The sequence below is a fragment of the Dendropsophus ebraccatus genome, chromosome 6 (genome assembly GCF_027789765.1).
Source record: "Dendropsophus ebraccatus isolate aDenEbr1 chromosome 6, aDenEbr1.pat, whole genome shotgun sequence".
In the NCBI taxonomy this organism is placed as follows: Eukaryota; Metazoa; Chordata; class Amphibia; order Anura; family Hylidae; genus Dendropsophus; species Dendropsophus ebraccatus.
In genome coordinates, this window is record NC_091459.1 from 65,930,727 (window position 1) to 65,953,539 (window position 22,813).

The following is a 22,813-nucleotide window of genomic DNA, read 5'->3' on the forward strand; positions in this document are numbered from 1 at the left end:
CCTGAGCAACTGCAATTCAAGTTGAAGACAGTAAGCATCTAATTTTTGTCCCTGAGATGTGCAAGTGTTTAACCGGATCTTCGTCCAGCAGATGAGAGGAAATGGTTTTGAGACATAATGTCTGGACCAATTGAGTTTGTACAGAGTAAAGCTAAGACAACTGTATCTAAAAGTAAATTATTTCAAAAAGCTTGTTTAATACAGAAAACGAGCACTAAAAGCAGCAGTCAAATTATTGGTTATTAACAGATTTATGTTAGTAAAATATGATAACAAAGTTTGGGTATTAGACCCAAACGTACTAAAGGCGGCAATCTGGCTGTTTTCCAATACTTCTCTGGTGGAAGCAAAAGAGGAAATACAAAAGCTAAATAGAGGAAATGGAAAGCACCAACATGCATGGAAAAGAGTAAGGAACACTGAAGCAGGTTGGCAGAGAAATAGTGATATGGGAAAAAAGAGGAAACCAACCTCAAGCACATAGACACACAAGAAAGTTATGTTAGTGGGTGGATTAGTAGTATGACACAGAGATATAAGTTTTACCTATATTTTTATAGTAAATAGTATGACCAAACACTCCCAAATTAAGAAACACCCCAAAGGCTATTTCACACACTGCATTTCTATTGTGATTTTATCAACATTGTGGCAAAATGAGGTTCTTTACTGTGAACTGCGCAACTGTTCATAAAATGGAGCAACGTTTGCTGCAAATCTAATGAAACAGTGGCAAAAACCCATGAGAAACACCTTGTGTGAACACAGCCTATAGGTCCCTGGGGGGCAGTGCAAGGGTTCAAGCAAGCACCAATCCATGAGATCGGTGGGCTCATTTGCAATGCTTTCTGGAAGCACAATTAATTGTGCGGCTGGGACGCACAAACATTTACTGCATTATTTGTGCAGCAATTTAAATTTATTGCTATCTGCCACATATACCCTCTTTACACAGGGAGATGTGTGGCCAACACGATGAATTTTAAAGCTGCACAAAAGATGTGATTAGCTGAGGATCAGGCGTTTTTCCGCTTCATGGTTAATCATTGACACTTTTACACAAGCCATTTTATAGCAGCAGGAAGGTTTCTAGAAACACTCCTTGCAGATTCGGTCCACTTAAAAGGGGCTTAATGCTAAATAAAAGGGCAATAACATGAAAAATAATTTCCAGTAAGATATTATCATGAATTTCTATTTTACTGCTGGAGTTTCTATGTTAAGTCTATTTTCCAAACATGTACTTTTTTTCTCCCAAGACTCAGAGGTCTAGCAGACTACATCAGTCTACTAAAGTGAAAGGGCCTGACAGGTATGCCACAGTATATATCAGAATACTCTTTTATCCGGTATAACAATGTATACCTCATACATAACCCCATAATGTGATGTGAATGAGGACTAAGAAATGAATACAGAAAATGCCTTAATGCTGCTAATAACATGTAAAACTACAAACATACTAGAGTTAAGAAGTTTGTATTTTTTTCAAAGAATTTAAGAAAAGGTTGCATTGAAATCCGGATTTAATGCTACGCAAACAGCAAAAAAACAGCATATTAGTTAACATAAAAGTTAAAAGAGGAGTATTTGCTGCAAGCACAAGCAGAATATGCAACCCTGTGGGGAAGACAACATGCAATGGAGAGTAATTTACACGAGCTTCCAGGAAAAGAAAGGAAAACTTTGGAAGCATGTTTGGAAGTTATTCATGCAAAACTCTCTGGTAAATAATGATAAGGGAAGTTACGGTAAATTGAGCATCTGTACATTGAAGACTTATGTGCTTGAGTCAGTGCAAAAATGGCAGAAAGGTGTAAAATATTTCAGTTAAATAATCAGAAGTAGATTAAGTACCCAGCACAGCTTATATTTACTCTAAAACTCAAAGTACTGTATAATGGGCAGTAAATTCTCAAATCCAAGTTAGTTGTTCATCCATTGCAGGTGATCTATGTACAGGATTCACAGTGAGAGGTGCGTGCCACAGGGAATACATGAAGGGGGAAGAAGAGGCTGGTTGATACCTGGTGTGGTCTGGCTTTTTCCTGTCATGTGAAAAAATGGGGCAGGATTAAAACATACTAAAAAGGAGGCGAAGGAGTGAAAATGCAAAATAAGAGCAGCAGCATGACATGAAATCAGAAATTAAGATTGCAGCTATAGCCATAAAAAAAGTAAAACACGGCATTTCACAATTCTGTGCTGATGCTTTCTCTCAGCCAGTGTCTGAACTGTACCAAATAAAGCTGGATATTCTTTCCTTAGATGGTGATCCATCATCATGAACAGATAGTCCACCCATAATGGTGTGTCTTGTGCTCATGTTATTACCTGTTCCAGGTTTTGAAAGCATTGCTGGCCCGTTTAAACAGGTATCCTTCCATAACAATACCATTCTCTGCATCAACATTGCATTCTAGATTGGAGTCATCAGCAGATAAACCCTAAAATAGAGACACAACAGTGAGGATGTGAAAATACATACAGTGAAACATAACTAGGGATTTAGCATGATTTACTACCTTTAGATTGTGTGCCCTATTATGGGCAGCAAGTTCCCTTTTATGTATAAAGTGTTATAGTTTGGCTTCCCACACAGAACAAACCAGAGGTTACAACGCAACGTTAATTGTTTTGGCAATGTAAACTTTCCTCAAAACGCAAATGTGCACATGGCATAAATCCTTCCATACTGCACTTCACATAATAAACGTGTTGTATTTTAATTTAAACACAGAGAAATGTTAAATTATTTTAACCCTTATGTATGGGTAACCTTATCACATATTGTACGTTTCTTTGTTTTAAAGCTTTGAGCTATGTGCTGGCACCAGATAAATAATTCAATGACTGATCTATTTTCCTGCCACCTTGACCTTGATTGGAGATCCGCTACAAACAAAAGACAATTACTCTTTCACATACTAAAGCTCAGTGTCAGACTCTAGCACCTAGTGTATCAGTTCAGACCGTACAGCTTTGTACACTAGTTCCTTAACTTCTACCTTTTGCTGAATTGTTGAGTGTTTAAGCTCCATATCTCTTTTTTCTTTTGCAGCATCGACAACAAGATTATCCAGCTGTAAAATATAGTGAAACAGAATTAACAGAGGCATACGGAGATACTTTAGAATGGCGGATACCATGCAGATAGGATTGTTTTATTCCCAGACAAAACTAAATCAACTGCAACAACCTTCTGGAGATTGTGTTCGGTAAACATCTGCTATTTCAAACAAAAATACTTAATATAATTTAATGAAATATAATCTATAAGGATTGTTCAGGACTAGGAAAATATAGCAACTTTCTTCCAAAAACAGAACCACACATATCCTAAGGCTGTGAGTGGTATTATAACCACTTCCGGTAACCATAAGGGTGCGTTCACACCTACAGGATCTGCAGCAGATTTGATGCTGTGTTCAGCTATTTAAATGAAATCTGCTGCAGAAAATCAGCTTCAGATCCTGTAGGTGTGAACGCACCATCAATGAGTTTCTTACAATGCTCTGCTGGAATTTTAGACTATTCTTCTTTGGCAAATTGCTTCAGGTCCCTGAGATTTGAAGGGTCCCTTCTCCAAACTGCCATTTTGAGATCTCTCCACAGGTGTTCTATGGGATTCAGATCTGGACTCATTGCTGGCCACTTTATAAATCTCCAGTGCTTTCTCTCAAACCATTTTCTAGTGCTTTTTGAAGTGTTTTACCTCTGGGGGAGACTTAGCTTTCTCACACTGGGCTGTACATTATGCTAAAAAATTTGTTGGTAGTCTTCAGACTTCACAATGCCATGCAAACGGTCAAGCAGTCCAGTGCCAGAGGCAGCAAAGCAACCCCAAAACATCAGGGAACCTCTGCCATGTTTTACTGTAGGGACCGTGTTCTTTTCTTTGAAGGCCTTTTTTTTTTCCCTGTAAACTCTTTGTTGATGCCTTTTCCCAAAAATCTCTACTTTTGACCAGAGAACTTTCTTCCAAAAAGTTTTTGTCTTTCTCAGGTAAGTTTAGGCAAACCTGGCTTTTTTATGTCTCTGGGTCAGAAGTGGGGTCTTCCTGGGTATCTTACCATAGAGTCCCTTTTCATTCAGACGCCGATGGATAGTACGGGTTGACACTGTTGTACCCATGGACTGCAGGGCAGCTAGAACTTATTTGGATGTTAGTCGAGGTTCTTAAGCCACCATTCGCACAATCTTTTGTTGAAATCCAATTTTTCTTTTCCATCCACATCTAGGGAGGTTAGCCACAGTGCCATGGGCTTTAAAACTTCTTAATAACACTGCGCACGGTAGACACAGGAACATTCAGGTCTTTGGAGATGGACTTGTAGACTTGAGATTGCTCATGCTTCCTCACAATTTTGCTTCTCAAGTCCTCAGACAGTACTTTGGTCTGCGTTCTTTTCTCCATGCTCAATGTGGTACAGACAAGGACACAGGACAGAGGTTCAACTTTAATCTATTTCAACCGGCTGCAAGTGTGATTTCGTTATTGCCACCACCTGTTATGTGCCTCAGGTAAGTAACAGGTGCTGTTAATTACACAAATTAAAGAAGCATCACATGATTTTTCTAAGGGTAATACTAATTCTAATACTTTTGTCCACCCCCTTTTTATGTTTGGTGTGGAATTATATCCAATTTGGCTTTTTAACAACTCTTTGTTGTGGTTTTCCATTGAAAACAAATTAAATGAAGAGATTAATACCAAAGCATTTGTGATTGCAATCATTTTCTGGAAGAAACTGAGTATTATCTGACAGAATTGCAGGGGTGCCAATACTTTTGGCCAGCGCTAGCTAGCTAGCTATCTATCTATATATGAAAGTGCCCATACGTTCTAATCATTGACACCACCTTAACCTCTTAAGGACATATGACGTAGCCGTACGTCATATGTCCTCATTATCACTTCAAAGCGGGCCGCGCGTAGCCCGGGACCGCCGCTATTAGCGGGCACGGTCTGATTGCCGTGCCCGCTAATTAGCTAATAGGAGGCAGCTGTCAAAGTTGACAGCTGCCTCCGATTACCGGAGGCAACCGTTCCCTGGTGTCTAGTGGGGGAGATCGCTCCTCCGGGACGTTGTCCCGGAGGAGCGATCTCCGTTACTGATGCTGGCCGGGGACTCGTCCAAGATGGCGCCGTCCCCGGCTCGGCACTCGTTTACTTCCGGCTGCAGCAGCCGGAAGTAAATGAGTGCCTATCTCATTGATCTTTGCTGTATATCTATACAGCAAAGATCTTAATGAGAGATCAAAGTATATATACTAGAAGTCCCCCAGGGGGGCTTCTAGTATATGTGTAACAAAAAAAAAAAAAGTGTTGTTTATAGTAAAAAGCCCCCTCCCCTAATAAAAGTCTGAATCACCCCCCTTTTCCCAGGTTTTAAATAAAAGTAAACAAATAAATAAATAAACATGTTTGGTATAGCCGCGTGCGTAATCGTCCGAACTATTAATTAATCACATTCCTGATCTCGCACGGTAAATGGCGTCAGCGCAAGAAAATCCCAAAGTGCAAAATTGCGCAATTTTGGTTGCATCAAATCCAGAAAAAATGTAATAAAAAGCAATCAAAAAGTTGTATATGCACAATCAAGATACCGATAGAAAGAACATATCATGGCGCAAAAAATGACACCTGACACAGCCCCATAGACCTAAGAATAAAAGCGTTATAAGCCTGGGAATGGAGCGATTTTAAGGAACGTATATTTGTTAACAATGGTTTGAATTTTTTATAGGCCATCAGATACAATATAAGTTATACATGTTATATATCGTTTTAATCGTAACGACTTGAGGAACATGTATAACAAGTCAGTTTTACCCCAGGGCGAATGGTGTAAAAACACAGTTCCCCCAAATAAAAGAAATGCGTTTTTTTTTTCAATTTCACCACACTTTGAATTTTTTTCTGGTTTCGTAGTGTACCAAATGCAAAAATTCAGCCTGTCATTGCAAAGTACAATTAGTGACGCAAAAAATAAGGGCTCATATGGGTTTCTAGGTGGAAAAATGCAAGTGCTATGGCCTTTTAAACACAAGCAGGAAAAAACTAAAACGCAAAACGAAAATGGGCCCCGTCCTTAAGGGGTTAAAGTGTCACAGTCGTGAAAATAGTTTTTGCAGAAATCAATAGTCCAGGCGATTTTAAGAAAATTTGTAATTGGTTTATTAGCCGAAAAATGCATTTTTATCATGAAAAAGTAGTTTGAAGCTCTCCCCCCTGTCTTCATTGTTCTCCTATGGAGAGAGCTAAATAAAACACCAAAACAGGACAACAAGGAGTTAATCTACAAATACCTCACCCCTTATCTCCTCTGACAGTCACCACTGACCTCTCTGAGCTCTGATTATAGTGTTCACCCAGCTCCGTGCCTGTAATCATCTGTTATCGGCTTTCTGCTGTAGGCTAACTCCCTCCTCCCCCTTCCTCTCTCTATAGAACAGACTGGGTACCTCTGATGCAACAAGTCACAATTTCCTGATTTTTTGCAGTGGATGGAAAAGAGGAGGGAGGGGGGGGGGACCTGGAAAAAGGCTTTTTAAATGCAGATAACGGCATATTTGGCTAATAAACCCAATTACAAAGTTTCTTAAAATCGCCTGGACTATTGATTTCTGCAAAAAAAAAAAATAACACAAAAACAAAAAAAAAACACGACAGTGACACTTTAACCTCTTAAGGACCCATGTCGTACCGGTACGTCATGGATCACTGTCACTTAAGGACCCATGACGTACCGGTACGCGGGTCCTTTAAGAGGGCGCCGCGGACCGGCCGCATGCGATCGGGAGAGATGGCCTGCAGAAATACACTGCAGGCCATCTCTCCCTGTCGGCATTGGGGGTTGTTAACCCCCCCCCCATGCCGACGATCGCCGCTATTGGCTTATCAGTTCAGATCAGTCAATAGCGGCGATAGGAACCTTTCCGGGTCATCGGTGACCCGATGACCCGGAAAAAATGGCGGTCGGTGCTGTCCAAGGACGGCACCGACCGCCATTACTGTAAAAAGTAATGGTGGCCAGGTGCCACCGTCCCGATCGCCGTGAACGGCCGGCCGCCGTTCACGGCGATCAAAGTCCCCAAAAGTTATAAATACCTGCTCTGGACCCCTCAGCTAGGTAGCTGAGGGGTCCAGAGCAGGAATTCGTACATTACTCACCTGTCCCGGGGTCCTGATCGGCGTCTTCCGGGTTTGCGCCGTCCTCGTGGTCTCGTTCGGGTCTTCGGCTTCGGCTTCGACGTCACGTTCCGCTATTTTCGGCTCCAGCGTCAGGTTTTCGGGATTTTCCGCTCTGCTGCCCTCTAGCGGCTGATATGTGTAATACACTTATCAGCAGCTACAGGGATGTTCAGTATGTAATAAAGTTTTTTTTTTTTTTTTTTCTATTTTCCGCACCCTATCGCCGCTGAGTGTTGATCAGCATCGCACGAAAGTGCGCTGCTAATCAGCAACTCCTCCTTTTTGGCGTAGGGTGTTTTTTTTTTCTATATTCTACTGCCACGGTCTGCTAAAAAGTGCAGCACATAAGTGCGGCATTTATCAGCAACACCATTTTTGGCGTAGTTTTTTTTTTTTATATACTTACTGTAAAAAAACACGTCAAAAACACTACATTACACCACACTACACTACATTGAATAAAGTTTGACACTACACCACTACATACCCCATATACCAATCCCTATATAAAAGTGGCCCCCAGGGTGTTTTCGGCATCAGAGGGATACGTTATTATTGCCTCCGACACCGAAACAGCCAGTGAGGATAAATGGGGGGGGGGGGATCCTTCGTTCCTCCATTCATCCTCATACTCCAATGACGTATCTGGGGGGGGTAGCGTAGCGTACACTGCCTCCCAGACACGTCTTTTCCGCCAGTACCATCCCAATAAGAGATCACGGTATGGCGTAAAATTCTACTAACTCTGTGAGCGTACCTCAGGGTACTCTTACAGATTTAGGGTAGGTGCACACTGCGCAATGGCGAAGGATAACCCTTTGTGCATTCCACAGCTGGCACCCGCCGGCGGACTGATGCAGGCGCGTGTCTCCGCCCGTGTCATAGACTCTATGTTATGCACGGGCGGATTCCATCGTCTGTCCAAAGAATAAATACTTTGGACGGAGAGCGGAATCCGCCCGTGCATAGAATGGAGTCTATGACACGGACGGAGACGCGCGCCCGCATCAGTCCGCCGGTGGGTGCTAACTGCGGAATGCACGAAGGGTTATCCTTCGCCATTCCGCAGTGTGCATGTACCCTTAGAGTGTATAAAGGAAGGGACACCCAAATCCAGCCCCCAGATGCCCCCCACCCCCAATCCTCGGAGTTAGTGGGGAGATCGTTGGGGAACTAATCTTCCCATTGCTGGATAAAGGTCACCACCTGTACGGGGATAACTTTTATACCAGCACCCCCTCTTCTGGTCCCTCGCTGCCTGAGCTACTGTAGCTTGCGGCACGATCCGAAAATATCAGAAGTAGTAATAGCGCCCTAGTATTTAGCAGCCATGGAGAGGACCCAGCGCTTCTGGATGTGAGGGACCCCGTATCGCACCAGGACAACATTTTCCAGGTGACGTCCCCCACACTGGAAAACAGGAGACCCCAGAAGAAGTGCAGAGTGGGGTGTAACAGGGGTCTCCCCGGTCTCTGCATACAGGATCGCTTCAAGGCGTACCACACGTCATTGGGGTTCTACATTATCTAAATTCTGTCCCTTATTCCTATTTCAGGGGTCACGTTGATCCAGGGATTATTCTGATCGCCATTATGGAGTCGGGAAGGAATTTTTCCCCTGTGATGAGGCTACTGTCGTCTGCCTCACGAGGGTTTTTTTTTGCCTTCCTCTGGATCAACACAGGTTGAATTTGATGGACACCTGTCATTTCCAACCTTATAAACTAATAATTGGCCTAATACGCCCAAATAAATTAGAATTGTCCCTTTTCCCCAGCTAAGTAGGTATGGCCGCCATTCCCATTAGAGGATGCCATGAAGCAATTACAAAGCCTCTGTGCGGCCAGGACAGTAGAAACCCCCCACAAGTGACCCCATTCTGGAAATTACACCCCATAAGGAATCTAACAAGGGGGGCAGCGGGTATATGGCCCCCTGGTGACGGCCACATTTGGGACGTGAAAATGAAAAAAATGGTATTTTTTATTTTCACGGCACATGTTCTACACATGTGCCCGTCACCAGTGGGGTCCATATGCTCACTGCACCCCTCGTTAGATTCCTTATGGGGTGTAATTTCCAGAATGGGGTCACTTGTCGGGGGTTTCTACTGTCCTGGCAGCACAGGAGCTTTGTAATTGCGACATGGCCTCCATCCTCCATTCCAGTCTCTAAATGGCGCTCTGTCCCTTTGGTGGCTTGCCCTGTGCCCATATGGCACATTATGTCCACATGTGGGGTATTTTCGTACTCAGGGGAAATTACCCTACACGTTTTGTGTTCATTTTCTTTTTTAACCCCTTGTGGAAATGGAAAAAATCAAGGCTAGACCAACATTTAGTGTAATTTTTTTTAAATTTTTACTCTAAATCATTAATCTTGTCATGATTTTTTCATTTTCACAAGGGGCTAAAAGGTAAAAAAAAACACTAAATGTGTAGCGCAATTTCCCCTGAGTACAGAAATACCCCACATGTGGACATAAAGCGCCATGCGGGCGCAGGGTAAGCCTCCATTCCTTGAGGGGTTTAGTTTTCTAAATGGTGTCCCTTTAGGGGTGTTTCTTATGTTTTGGCACCCCAGAGCCTCTGCCAACCTGAAGTGGTACAGTCAGAAATGACCAAATATAATGGAGCCATTGAAATTCACTAGGCGCTCCTTTGTATCTGAGGCTTGTGGTTGCGTCAAATAGCGCAATAGGGCCACATATGGGGTATTTCTATAAACTGCAGAAACGGGGCAATCAATATTGGGGTGCATTTCTCTGGTAATAGGTTCATAATTATGAAAAATATTGGATTACAATAAAATCTCTGCACAGAAAATTAAAATTTTCAAATTTCTTACACACTTAGCTTTTATTTCTGTGACTCCCCTAAAGGGTTAAAAAACTTTCTGGATGTGCTTTTGCAGAGTTTGGGGGGTGCAGTTTCTGAAATGGGGTGCTTCGTGGGGCTTTCTAACACACAGTCCCCTCAAATACACTTTAAACCTGAACAGGTCCCTAAAAATATCTGATTTTGAAATTTTACCGAAAATTTGGAAATTTGCTGCTAATGTTTTACGCTTTCTATTGTTTAAAAAAATGAAAGATAGTTTAATAAATGCTGCCAACATAAAGTAGACATGTTGCTAATGCTATTTAATATATAATTTATGTGATATAACCATTTTCTGTATAAGCAGAAAAGTTTTAAAGTTGGAAAAATGCATTTTTTCACAATTTTTCACGCTATTTTGTTTTTTTTTCATAAAGTTTTGTTATAAGTATCGACTCCAATTTACTAGAAATGTGAAGTACAATATGTCACGAGAAAACAATCTCAGAATCAGCCGGATAGGTAAAAGCATCCCGAAGTTATTAATGAATAAAGTGACACTGGTCATATTCATAAAATTTACTCCGGTCCTTAAAGGGAACCTGTCACCCCCCCGTGCCGGGGTGACAGGCTCCCGACCCCCCGTTAGAGCCCCCTATACTCACCTAATCCCGCCGGGTCCCGCTTCTGGAGGTGGTCGGGTGACGGAGATCACAGCCGCTGCAGCCCGGCGCGCGCGCTGAGAGATGAGTCCAACACCCATAGAGAATGACAGGAGAGTCCAGCGCTCCGTCATGCTCTATGAGCGTTGGACTCATCTCTCAGCGCGTGCGCCGGGCTGCAGCGGCTGAGATCTTCATCACCCGACCGGATCCAGAAGCGGGACCCGGCGGGATTAGGTAAGTATAGGGCGCTCTAACGGGGGGTCGGGAGCCTGTCACCCCGGCACGGGGGGTGACAGGTTCCCTTTAAGGCCATCTCAGGCCCGGTCCTTAAGGGGTTAAAAAGAAGCCTGTCACCATGAAAATGCTACTCAAATGGAAAATAGGCTACCATCATCTTGGCATAGCGTGAGATGTGGAGAAGATTGACATAGTTTTGTCTGAAAAGATTCTGTATTTGTTATAAACTATTGATATTCCTCAATCTGGGATATGAAGTTTATTGGGTGATCTGACTGAGTGATTGATAGGATCCACTATGTGAGCATCTCCTGAATAGGACCGCCCAATAGACTCCTAATCCAATAATAGGAACAGATTTAAATAAATTAAAATGAATCTCCTACCAAAAAATAAATAAAAAAATATAATAATTATTTATTATTATTATTATTATTATTATATGTAAAGAAAACAAGAAGACCTTCAACGCGTTTGAGCAACTGTCACGGTTGCCCTCGTCAGGATTAATTAATTTTTGGCCTAACCAAGGACCCGTACAGAAAGTGACGTCAATAAATCTTCCAGGAATTTTGAACTGGACTATCGGCATAGTTCACTGTGGAGCAGTGCTACCGGCTGGGGCACCTCCAGCATGGACTATACTGCAATCCTTGCGAATACAAGGAACAAACTTTTTCAGAATAGTTTTCCTTCCTATTATTATAAGGTAAGTCTAGGTCAGTAAAATGGCTTCTTAGTTCACTGGCATCTCCTCCGCTGCATAAAGCAGTAGGGTTAAACCTGCAGCCCTCTAGCTGTTACAAAACTACAAAACCATTATGCCTGGACAACAAAAGCTTTGGCTGTCCAGGCATGATGGCAATTCTAGTTAAAGACTAAAAACACACCAATATTTTTATATTGTACAGCATCATAAAATCTGTAGGAGAACCTTTGTGTTACTCCATCTAAAGTCAAAGATACACAGTATGGGTGCTATATTGTAAAGTCATACAACACATTTCAGTAATAGAGCTGCAGATCTATAGTACAATACAGAAAACTGATTAGTGTTATGCCTTCTATTTTGATTTTTTTTTTTTTTAACTCTGCATACAATGGAACGCAAGAATATACTTACTTCTGCTCCTAAATCCTTCATGTAGGGCTCAAGCTCACTGAAAAGGTCATATCCTTGGTGGAAGAAAGCCAGATGGGCATACATAAAAGACAGCATCTGTTAACAGACAAAAGACTATTACGCAAGAAATAACTTGTGCAAGAGAATGTAAACACATAATATAGTACACCTAAACATGCAGATTTCAGCGTTGCTTTGTAAGACACCCACAGAGGGTTTACATTTTTTACTCTTTTAATACAAGTGCATGATGCACATTCTATAGGAATCCTGCTTCTCTAGTCACACAGCACTAGGTACCTAACTCTGCCTGCACAGCTGAAATTGGAACCATGCATTCAGTGAGTCAGCAAAACCTGGTACAAACCCATTCTCCCGTCTAATAAAAAATACGTTTCACAGTATCTATAAGTTTCTTCTTGTAATGTTTCTTCCAGCTATTATATTTTATTCAAAAGGTTAAAAGCAGAGAACAGCTTATAAGTCTCTGTGGGAAGTGGAAAAAATTCAAGCAGCTTGAATCCACCCTGCAGAAGCTCAAAGGAAAAACTACGGAGACACAGGAGCTCAGACCTATGCTGCAGAAAAGAGGAATGTCCAGAAATCAATATGCCTCCCCTGAACCAAAAAATGTAGATGTGCGGATCCTGCAGCCTTACTGGTTTACCCAAGAGTATTCATGATTTTAGTAGTCAGAATCAATTAGTATTGAAGGGAAGTCAATCAACAATAAATAATAGCTTTTAGGAAATCACTTTAGGCAGTTTAATTCCTTCAATCCAATGGCCATGAAGTCTTATAATCTGGCACTTGTCAGTGCCAAACAGTGCCAATTCTGGGATTAGGACTCTCTAGATTTCTGACTATTTGTTACTTTATTAGAAAAAACAAAACCAACACACATAAGAAAACTAAGGGTGAGTTCACACGTACAGGATCTGCAGCAGATTTGATGGGGCAGATTTGAATCGGCAGCAGATTTGATGGCCCAGAATTAATTTGCTTTGAATCTGCAGCTTCAAATCTGCGCTATCAAATCTGCTGCAAATCCTGTACGTGTGAACGCACCCTAAAGGAGTTTTCATTGTTCTTTAAACTAAGCACCGCTGCAGGCAACTCGTACACTGCACAGATTATTTTGTGCCTAATGCTTTCCCTGCTGCAGTCATGTCACATATGTAACAACTGCAGCATGGAAAGTGCATCTGTGCAATGGACGGTTGGAAAATTTTATTTGTTATTTGTGCACGGTGTACAAACACAGGGCAGTGATCGGAGCCCTTGTATTTCTAAGGCTTTAGGGTATGTGCACACTGAGGAAAAGGCGAGGAATTCAGCTTGAAATTCAGCTCAAAATTCAGCTTGAAATTCCTCCCGTAAAAAATGTGCAGAGCAAATTCCCATTGTGTTCAATGGGTTTTCTGCTCTGTTGTTCACACTGCAGAATTTCCGAGCAGAATTTTCTGCTGTAGATCTGCTAGAGGAATCCTATAGTAGTCAATGGGGGGCTTAAATTCTGCTTGAATTCTGCCTGAAAACTTTCAGCTACAATTCCTCGAGAATTGCTCAGTGTGCACATAGCCTTAGGGTGCGTTCACACCTACAGGATCTGCAGCAGATCTGCAGCAGATTTGATGCTGTGTTCAGTTATTTAAATGAAATCTGCTGCAGAATATCAGCTGCAGATCCTGTAGGTGTGAACACACCATTATGGTGCAATCATACATACATAGAATGAATACATGCAGAAACATACTGCACAACGGTCATAGTAACTGAATGAATCTCCAGCCTAAAATTATCATGCTGAACGTCAGAGATCAAGGGGTTATAAAAGGGTAGTCCCATTTGGGACATTTACAGCATATCCACAGAATGTGAGTCTTCAATACAATACAAGGAGTGCAGTGCTCAAGCTGTGCCTGGTAACCAATAATAATGTGGGGATCTGACCCAGTCTATTTGGATACTAATAGCTTAACTTTCAGATAGGCTATCCAAGTCATAGAAAAACTCTTTCTAAAGCAGGCTTTGCTAGGGGACAGGGGATAATATGCCCTTGGCGGCTGCATTTGGACAGAAGATTAAGAACTTTCACTACCTCAAGAACATGACAAAGCTCCTGCTTGATTGGATTATGCCTAGAACCTTGGATTATGCCTATCATCACACCATTTATTGTTTATAGGAGTGTGGAAAATAGCATATTATGGTAGTTATCTATCTTCTGTATTCTGTTATAGATAAATCACTGCAAAAGAATACTTAAAGTGACACTGTCACCCCCTTTGTGCATTCTGACATCTCTACACAGGTGTAAAGGGTAAAATTAGCGCTTTTCATACCTTATTTCATATGATATGTCATGGTGCTTGTTTAAGTAAAAAGTGTCCTTATATCAACTGCACATTGGCCCCGTCCCCTTGACGCCCATTGGTTGGCCGACATAAAGGGGTTGGGGTCTAGACCTTTCGGCCAGCCTGTTCCAATGGCCGACGAGGGGGGTGGGGCCAACTGTGGTGTTGTGGGCAGGGCTAATTGGCGCTAATGCTGCGAGGCCCCACCCACTTAATGCAATCTGCAGTTGATAAAAGATCACTTTTTACTTGAACAAGCACCATGACATATGATATAAAATAAGGTATGAAAACCACAAAATTTACGCTTTACACCTGTGTAGAGATGTCAGAATGCAAAAAGAGGGTGACAGTGTCACTTTAAACAGCAAGGCCCCTGAAAATAAAATATCCGTACCCGTAGCGCTGTCCAAAATGAGACAGCAAACCGGCCTTCTGCAGCTCCTGCTGCAAAGTAATGTGCCCGCGTGATGGGTGAGACACCACTGCTGTAACTGGATGGCTAAATGGGCAATCAACAGGGCTGTGACATTCCAAGAGCAGGAATTGGGGCCGTAATGTACAAGGAAGCCGGCATAAAAATTTACATTCGTATAGTAAGTATATCCCCGTACCCCTGTAGCGCCCTATAAAGTAAGAGGGAGAACAGATGGCAAAGCTGATATCACATGTTAAAGCATCTGTTCTCCCACATACTTTATGGGGGTGAGTGGAGCACACTGCACTTTATTAAAGCCAGTAGTGAGATTATTGTATTCTTTTTTTAAGGTGTTTTTAGTCTATTGGGGGTTTATTTTCTACAATTAGTTGTGCAGCCCCTGTATACTTGCTTGTCTTTTCCTTAGTTTTGTCGTATTGCTATGTAACAGGTGGACTGGCACCCTAGCAGTTACCCAGTGGTGCCCGCCTGGGTCTTTGCATTTATAAACCTTATAAATCTAAGCCAGCTAGGAGATAGTAAAACTGCTATGTGAGAGCCACACCTCTAAGGTTATCAGCACAATTGGCACCAATTTCTCCAATACTTACAGATTTTAAGATTTCAGCCCTTCTTTTTGATTGAAGTACATTGATCTACAAAGCAAAGTTAAAAAACAAACAAAAAAAAAAACACATTTAATGCCTAGTATAAGGGTAGTGAATTTACAACAGCCAGATGAGGACTGGTCTTATACATTTACAAGCAACCTGCAATGCACACCACAAATAATTACCTTTCTGTAAGTTTCTGTAAGATAATACTGTGTTTCCCCAAAAATAAGAAAGTGCCTTCTATTAATTTTTGCACAAAAACAGGCACTATGGGGGAGATTTATCAAACTGGTGTAAAGTAAAAGTGCCTCAGTTGCCCCTAGCAACCAATCAGATTCCACCTTTTATTTTGCAAAGAATCTGTGAGGTATGAAAAATGGAATCTGATTGGTTGCTAGGGGCAACTAAGACAATTCTACTTTACACCAGTTTAATAAATCTCTCCCTATTTTCGAGGTATGTCTTCTCTTTCCCCCCAGCCAGTGGCAGAGAAATAAGAGTTCCTCCCCGGACCTCCCTGGAATCCTCACATCCTTGCTGAAGCAGGAGCGCGGGACCAAGAGGACATAGGGGCCATGGAACAGTATGCCTGCGGCGCTGGCTGTGAAGGTCCACGAGGGGATTGGGCAAGTCCTGGGTGGTACCGGGCGACCTTACTTTTGGGGGGCGCCTAAGTTTAGAGTAGGGGTGCCTTATTTTAAGCTAGTTGGTAAGGTAGTTGGGGTGTCTTATTTAAGAAGGGAGTCTTATTTTCAAGGGAACACGGTAGAAAACAGTAACATATTTATGTCAGGTCCTTCAAGCTAAACATTTAACCCACCACTTTTTATTAAATAAAAGTAAAAAAATAATTATTATTTATTTACCTGTATTATTTGTTTACCTGTAAGACATAGTCCAAAGCAATATGTCGGAAGCATTTCCGTGTAGCAGTCAGAATGTTTGTAGCTTCTTCAACTTCATGTTGCTTAGTTCTTGGAACCTGGGCATTTTTTGCAAGGGCATTTTCTTTCTCTTCACTAACTTTATCAAACTGTTTTTTGGCATCTTTAAACTTTCTGAGATCTCTGTGAAAGAACGCTCAGTTATATTATAGTGTCACTGTTATTATTAAGTGTCACTGTCGTTATAACTTTCAAATTCTTTATCAACGGTAGATGTGAACTAAAGTAAGTTTGCAATTTTCATTAAATATTTTTTTTGTTATCATCCTTTGCCTATACTTACCTAAAAACCAGGTCCAGTCTACTGAATTCAGTCTTTTAGTCTTGTGCTGGTTTTGGGGGGGGGGGGGGGGGGGGGCAAAAAAAAAAAAAAAAAAAAAAAAGGAGACTAAACACAGGAAAACCAGCCAGTCATGGCTCAATGTGTCTGTCAATCAATTTACCGCCTTCTCTGTGGGCACACAGATGACCATGACTTCCTTTGTTTACACTGTTTGAGGGGGAAAAATAAAGTCTAAGGACAAAGGAAGTGCCATGTTTTCCATGATAACTAAAAATAAATAAATCACTGTAAATTGCAAACTTGCTTTATATCACATCCCCTGCTGACTTAGGTTTTTAAAGTTTTAACAACAGTGACACTTTAAATGTACCATTAGGTACAACGCTTTAAGTTCTCTATATGAATAGACCGGCGCAGGGGGTCCTTTCTTTGAACAATCCCGATTCTCATATAGAGTGCCAATCTATTCTTGGGAACTGGACCAGTCTGAAGCACTGGAGGCAGGCCCGCCAGCCCCCAGCATGACAAAAATCCCTCCCTTCTGTGACGCGGCTCCATTACAATCAATGGAGCCACATCACAGTGGGGAGGGGGTTTCGTAACACTGGGGGCGGGCGGGCCCTCCTCCAGTGCTTTGAGCCGGGACGGTGCCAAGGAATAGACCTATGTCATGTGCTGAAACCGGACTGTGGTTCAAAAAAAGTACTGCGGCACTAGCATCCCCGCACCAGTCTATTCATATAAGTAATTATAAATCAGTAACAATAATCAAAGACATTAACCCCTTAAAGATTGGGCCTGAAATGGCCTTAAGGACCAAGGCAAATTTTATGAATATGACCTGTGTCACTTTACTCTTTAATAACTTTGGAATACTTTTACCTATCCTGCTGATTCTGAGAATGTTTTTTCGTGACATATGGTACTTTACATTTCTGGTAAATTGTAGACAATACTTTATGAAAAACCCCATAGTAATGTGAAAAATTGCATTTTTCTAACTTTGAAACTTGAGGGGACTATACAGTATGTTAGAAAGCCCCACAAAGAACCCCATTTCAGAAACTGCACCCCCCCACCACCACCCCACTGCGCAAAAGCACAGCTAAAAAGTTTTTTTTAACCCTTTAGGCGAGTCACAAAAATAAAAGCTAATTGTGTAAGAAAATTTTAAGTGTTTCCCTGCAGAAATTTTATCCGCAGCAGATTTGACTAAATGAATGAACACAACATTAAATCCGCACTGTAAAATCCACAGCAGATCTGCAGCGGATTTTACAGTGCGGATTTAATGCTGTGTCATTTGGTCATATCTGCTGCTGATGCGCAGCAGTAAATCAGCTGCAACACGGGACGTGTGAAGCTACCCTAAAACGTTGTTCTAGCTTTCAATTTTTCATTTTTACTAGGTGATAAAAGAAAGAAAAAAACAAAACACAAAACATGTAGCCCAGTTTCTCCCGAGTATGGAAATACCCAACATGTGGACATAAAGTGCCAAGCAGGTGCAGGACGAGCCTCCAAAGGGAAGGAGCGCCAATTGGCTTTCGGAAGCTGGATTTCACTGGAATGGATTTCAGTGTATTTCAATGGATTTACAAAGCCCCGATACAGCCAAGACAGTGGAAACCCCCCACAAGTGACCCCATTCTGGAAACTACACCCCTCAAGAAATCTAACAAGGGGTGCAGTGAGCATATGGGCCCCACTGGTGCCAGGCGCAAATGTGAAACAATGTGCCATGAAAGTGAAAATTTGAATTTTTTTTCACTTTCCCAGCACAAATGTGCCCATCATCAAGGGGTCCATATCCTCACTGCACCCCTTGTTAGATTCCCTGAGGGGTGTTATTTCCAGAATAGGGTCACTTGTAGGGGGGGGGGGGGGGTGTCAATGTCTTGGCAGCACAGGGGCTTTGTAAATGCGACATGGCATTCATCATCCATTGTAGCCAAATCTAGCCTCCAAAATCCAAATGGTGCTCCTTCCCTTCGGAGGCTTGCCCTGCACCCACATGGCACCTTATGTCCACATGTGGGGTATTTACAGACATGTGGGGTGCATGAGGGGTATTTCACGCCACATTGTTCCACATATGTGTCAGTCACCAGTGGGGTCCATATGCTCACTACACCCCTTTATTACATTCCTTGTGGGGTGTATTTTCTAAAATGAGGTCATTTTCTAAAATGAGGTCACTGTCTTGGCAACCCAAGGGCTTTGTAAATGCGACACGGCATTCACCATCTATTCTAGCAAAATGGCTATCCTGCACCCACATGGCACTTTATGTCCACATGTGGGATATTTCCATACTTAGGGGAAATTGCTCTACACAGGGCTTTTATTACTGCTTCCTGGAATTTAAGGTATAACCCGGCCGCCCGCATTAGCAACCAGGTGAGATCAGTGGCCGGGTGAGACGCCAGTGCGGAGGTGGCGATGCGGGCGGCCGGGTGAGACGCCAGTGCGGAGGTAACGATGCGGGCGGCCGGGTTACATGGTTGGGGCAGGCTGCATTACACGGTGAGGGCAGTCGGCAGGCAGCATTACATGGTTGGGATCACATGCACTTACAGGCCGGCTCTCCCGGCTCGGGCAGAACTACAACTCCCTGCATGCACGGAGAGAAGGCTGAGCATGCTGGGAGCTGTAGTTCTGCAAGAACTGGGAAAGCCACAGCTTCTGCCGGGTGAGACGCAGGGGGGAGGGATCGGTGATGGAGGGTGGCTGCGGGCTATACTGGGGGGGGGGGGGGGCTGCACTCACAGGCCAACGGGTGAACTGCGGGGGGTGGGGGGATACAGGGTGCGGGGCGGGTGAGCTCTGGGTGCTCTTAGTGAGGCAGACAGTGAACAGCAGCAGCTGTGACTGTCTCACTATCCTCCCTCTCTTCAGTGGACTGAGGTACAAGCGCTAACCCAGCCCATTTAAGAGACTGAGGACACGTGATGCCGTCTCGGAGGGTGCGGGCCAGGAGCAGGGAGCGTGTCAGGGTTGGACTGAGAGCTGATGATTCTCTGAATTTGGTGGGGGGGTGAATGCATCTAGATAGCAGCAAAACTGTGCAGAATCCATAATAAGTTTATTGGAAAGATGGAAAGCTACGGGTGGGCAACATATTAATGCAAAAATAATTTTGGGGGGAATACCCCTTTAATCACTGAAGAAAAAAAATATTTACAATGTCAACAATGTCAAATACAAATGACTTACTCTTTAACAAATGTTTGGAGCTGTGTTTTGATCGATCTTTGGGCTTGGTCAAAAAGGATCTAAATTAAAGACAACAAAAAAAGGAATGCAATTGCTATATATTGATATGAAAAATATTTACAGTTTGTTAATCTTACATCTGCCCCAATTAATCAGATTGGCTTAAGAAAAAGGTCCATGTGTCCTATTAGAACAGATGGATGTCACTGAGAAAAATTCATCCAAGCATTGCATGGGTGACCGTTTAACCCCATAGCGTCCCATGACGTATCTGGTACGTCATGGTGACGCTGGGGGGAGTTCAGAGAGGGGTCCCGCCGACACCCTGCTCAGAAAGGCGCCGCTCCCGGCTGTTATCTGCAGCTGGGGAGCGACTCTATTAGCTGTCGTGGGTCCTGTTGCCGCGTCGGCTAATTAAACATCTAAATGCAGCTGTCAAACCTGACAGCTACATTTAGATGCTCTGTTTATCACTTTCCTGGTGTCTAGTGGGACAGATCCGTTCTTCTGGCCGGGCTGAGCCTCAGCGTCGCACTGACGCTGAACCCAGCTCGGCAATATATTGCTCTGGTCTGCAGCAGGCCAGAGCGATATATCACTGATCTCATGGATCACTGCTGTGTATATACACAGCATTGATCTCTATGAGAGATCAGTGCTGTGTATATACAAGTCTCCCAGGGGGACTTCTAGTTGATGTTAAAAAAAAAAAAAGTCCAAATCACCCCCCTTTTCCCATTTTATAAATATAAATAAACAAATAAATAGACATCTTTGGTATCGCCGCGTGCTTAATCGCCCGATCTATTAAATTATCACATTCCTGATCTGGCACGGTAAACTGCGTAAGCGCCCCAAAAAATTCCAAAAGTGCAAAATTGCACATTTTTGGTCGCATCAAATCCAGAAAAAATGTAATAAAAAATTATCAAAAAGGCACAAGGTACCGATAGAAAGAACACATCATGGCGCAAAAAATGACACTTCAGACAGCCCCATAGACCAAAGGATAAAAGCGTTATAACAATGGGAATAGAGCAATTTTAAACACATTTAGTTTATTTTAAAAGGTTTTAATTTTTTAAAAGCCATCAAATAAAATAAGTTATGCAAGTAACATATCATTGTAATCGTACCGATGAGAGGAACATAGATAACATGTCAATTTTACCATAGGGCGAACGGCGTAAACATGGAACTACCTGAAATGAAAACAAATTCCTTCTTTTTTCAATTTGACAGTGCAAATGATTTTTTTCCAGTTTCGAAGCATATTTTATGGGAAAATAAAGTCTGTCATTGCAAATTAAAATTGGTGTTGCAAAAAATAAGGGTTCATATGGGTCTCTAGGTGAAAAAATGCAGGCGCTATGGCCTTTTAAACAAAAAGTGGAAAAAAGCGCAAAAACGAAAATTGGCTTTGACCTTAAGGGGTTAAAAAGCTGTCATTTAATGCTTCCTTTTTCAATGCCTAGATGTGGCTTCCTCTAGAAGTAAAAGCCGACCACAGAGGGTTAAAAAGGCCTTTGTAACTCATTAAATGGATTGCAGTTGGAGCACCCTTGTCAGAAAAAAAAAACACCTCCCTCCTAGTTACTCATTAAACTAATACTCAAAATCTAATTTTGATTTGGCCAAGTCACAAAGCTAACCTTATCCTTTTTAGAATACGTGCCCACATAACAGAAAAGAGTAAATTGGAGGGCAGAAAATGTCCTACCTCTTTTGCTCTCCGATGCTCCATTTCCTACCTCTGGCCATCTCTGGTAAAAACTTCCAAGAGGAGAAAGGGTGGCAGCAGGGGCGACATCAGGCAGTTATTGCATATTGCGCGTGGCAAGCAGAGACAGTCAGAGGGAGGAAGTTGAGTGCTGGAGAGGAGGCAAAATCTGCAACTCTCAGTTTTGACTGCAGATTTCTACATCAAATCCATGCACATGAAAGAAACTGGCATGCTGCAAATTTAATTATCTAATTGTCAAGTAATGCAGTGGGCAAGTGATTTTTGAAGTTGGAGCTCTGTATTTGCTATATGCAGGGGAGGGAGCCTGAGAAAGCCTCGGCTGTGTACCTGCAAGCCAGTGTAACTGCTGGAGATGGTCCACACTGTTCTTGAAAGATAAATCAGGATTTTCCTCTTATCCCTCTTGCCACCTTAACCTTTTTTACAGGCCAGGGCAGTTGTCTCTTGTGTCCCAGCCAGTGTACCTACTGCTGTATGTCCACAGTGCTGCAGTATAATCCCACTTTCCCCACTTCTCAACAGCAGCAGCAGTTCACTGCTTAAAGGGGTAGTGCGGCACTTAACTTTTATTCACTAAATAACACACATTACAGTTATACAACTTTGTAATGTGTGTTATTTAAGTGAATGGCCCCCTTCCCCATTTTTCCCCCCACCCCGGAAGTGTTGGTGCATTATACATACAAGTTCGCTGTCGACCCCGGCCGCCATCTTGTGTCGACGTCGTCATCTTCGGGACGCCGGCCGAGCCGCTCCAGCCGTTCCTCATGCCGTCCCCCCTCTGCCACGTCATCAGCTGCTCAGCTGCGATTGGCTAAGCATAACTAAGCATAACTGCTGATGACATGGCAGAGGGGGGGGGCAGCATTAGGAGCGGCCGGAGAGGTTCGGCTGGAGTCGACAGCGAACACGTAAGTATAATGCACCAACACTTCCGGGGGGGGGGGGGGGGGGGGGGGGGGGGGGGGGGGGGGGGGGCGGGAACATTGGGAAGGGGGCCATTCACTTAAATAACATACATTACAAAGTTGTGCAACTTTGTGATGTGTGTTATTTAGTGAATAAAAGTTAAACGCTGCACTACCCCTTTGATATAACCCCTTGCCGGCAGTGCTGTTTCTGTTTATCTTATTTTTGTAACCATAGCAACTTGCAAAACCAGTGCATCAGTAATTTCCTACACATGCCATCTTAAA

The 22,813-nt window shown here is 42.8% G+C and overlaps 1 protein-coding gene across 3 annotated transcripts in view; it reads right to left on the reverse strand.

Annotated features, from left to right (window-relative positions):
* Positions 1–22,813, reverse strand: part of ACAP2 (ArfGAP with coiled-coil, ankyrin repeat and PH domains 2) — a 106,031-nt gene that overhangs the window by 42,668 nt on the left and 40,550 nt on the right. For 2 of the 3 annotated variants that reach the window (XM_069975075.1, XM_069975073.1), the window contains exons 5-11: positions 19,874–19,932; positions 16,314–16,497; positions 15,428–15,472; positions 12,042–12,137; positions 3,009–3,083; positions 2,335–2,447; positions 2,028–2,048 (exon numbers count right to left, since the gene is read on the reverse strand). In XM_069975075.1, the coding sequence (XP_069831176.1) occupies positions 2,028–2,048; positions 2,335–2,447; positions 3,009–3,083; positions 12,042–12,137; positions 15,428–15,472; positions 16,314–16,497; positions 19,874–19,932 (593 nt within the window). The remainder of the gene's footprint in view (positions 1–2,027; positions 2,049–2,334; positions 2,448–3,008; positions 3,084–12,041; positions 12,138–15,427; positions 15,473–16,313; positions 16,498–19,873; positions 19,933–22,813) is intronic. The other variant, XM_069975074.1, reaches the window with a different exon arrangement.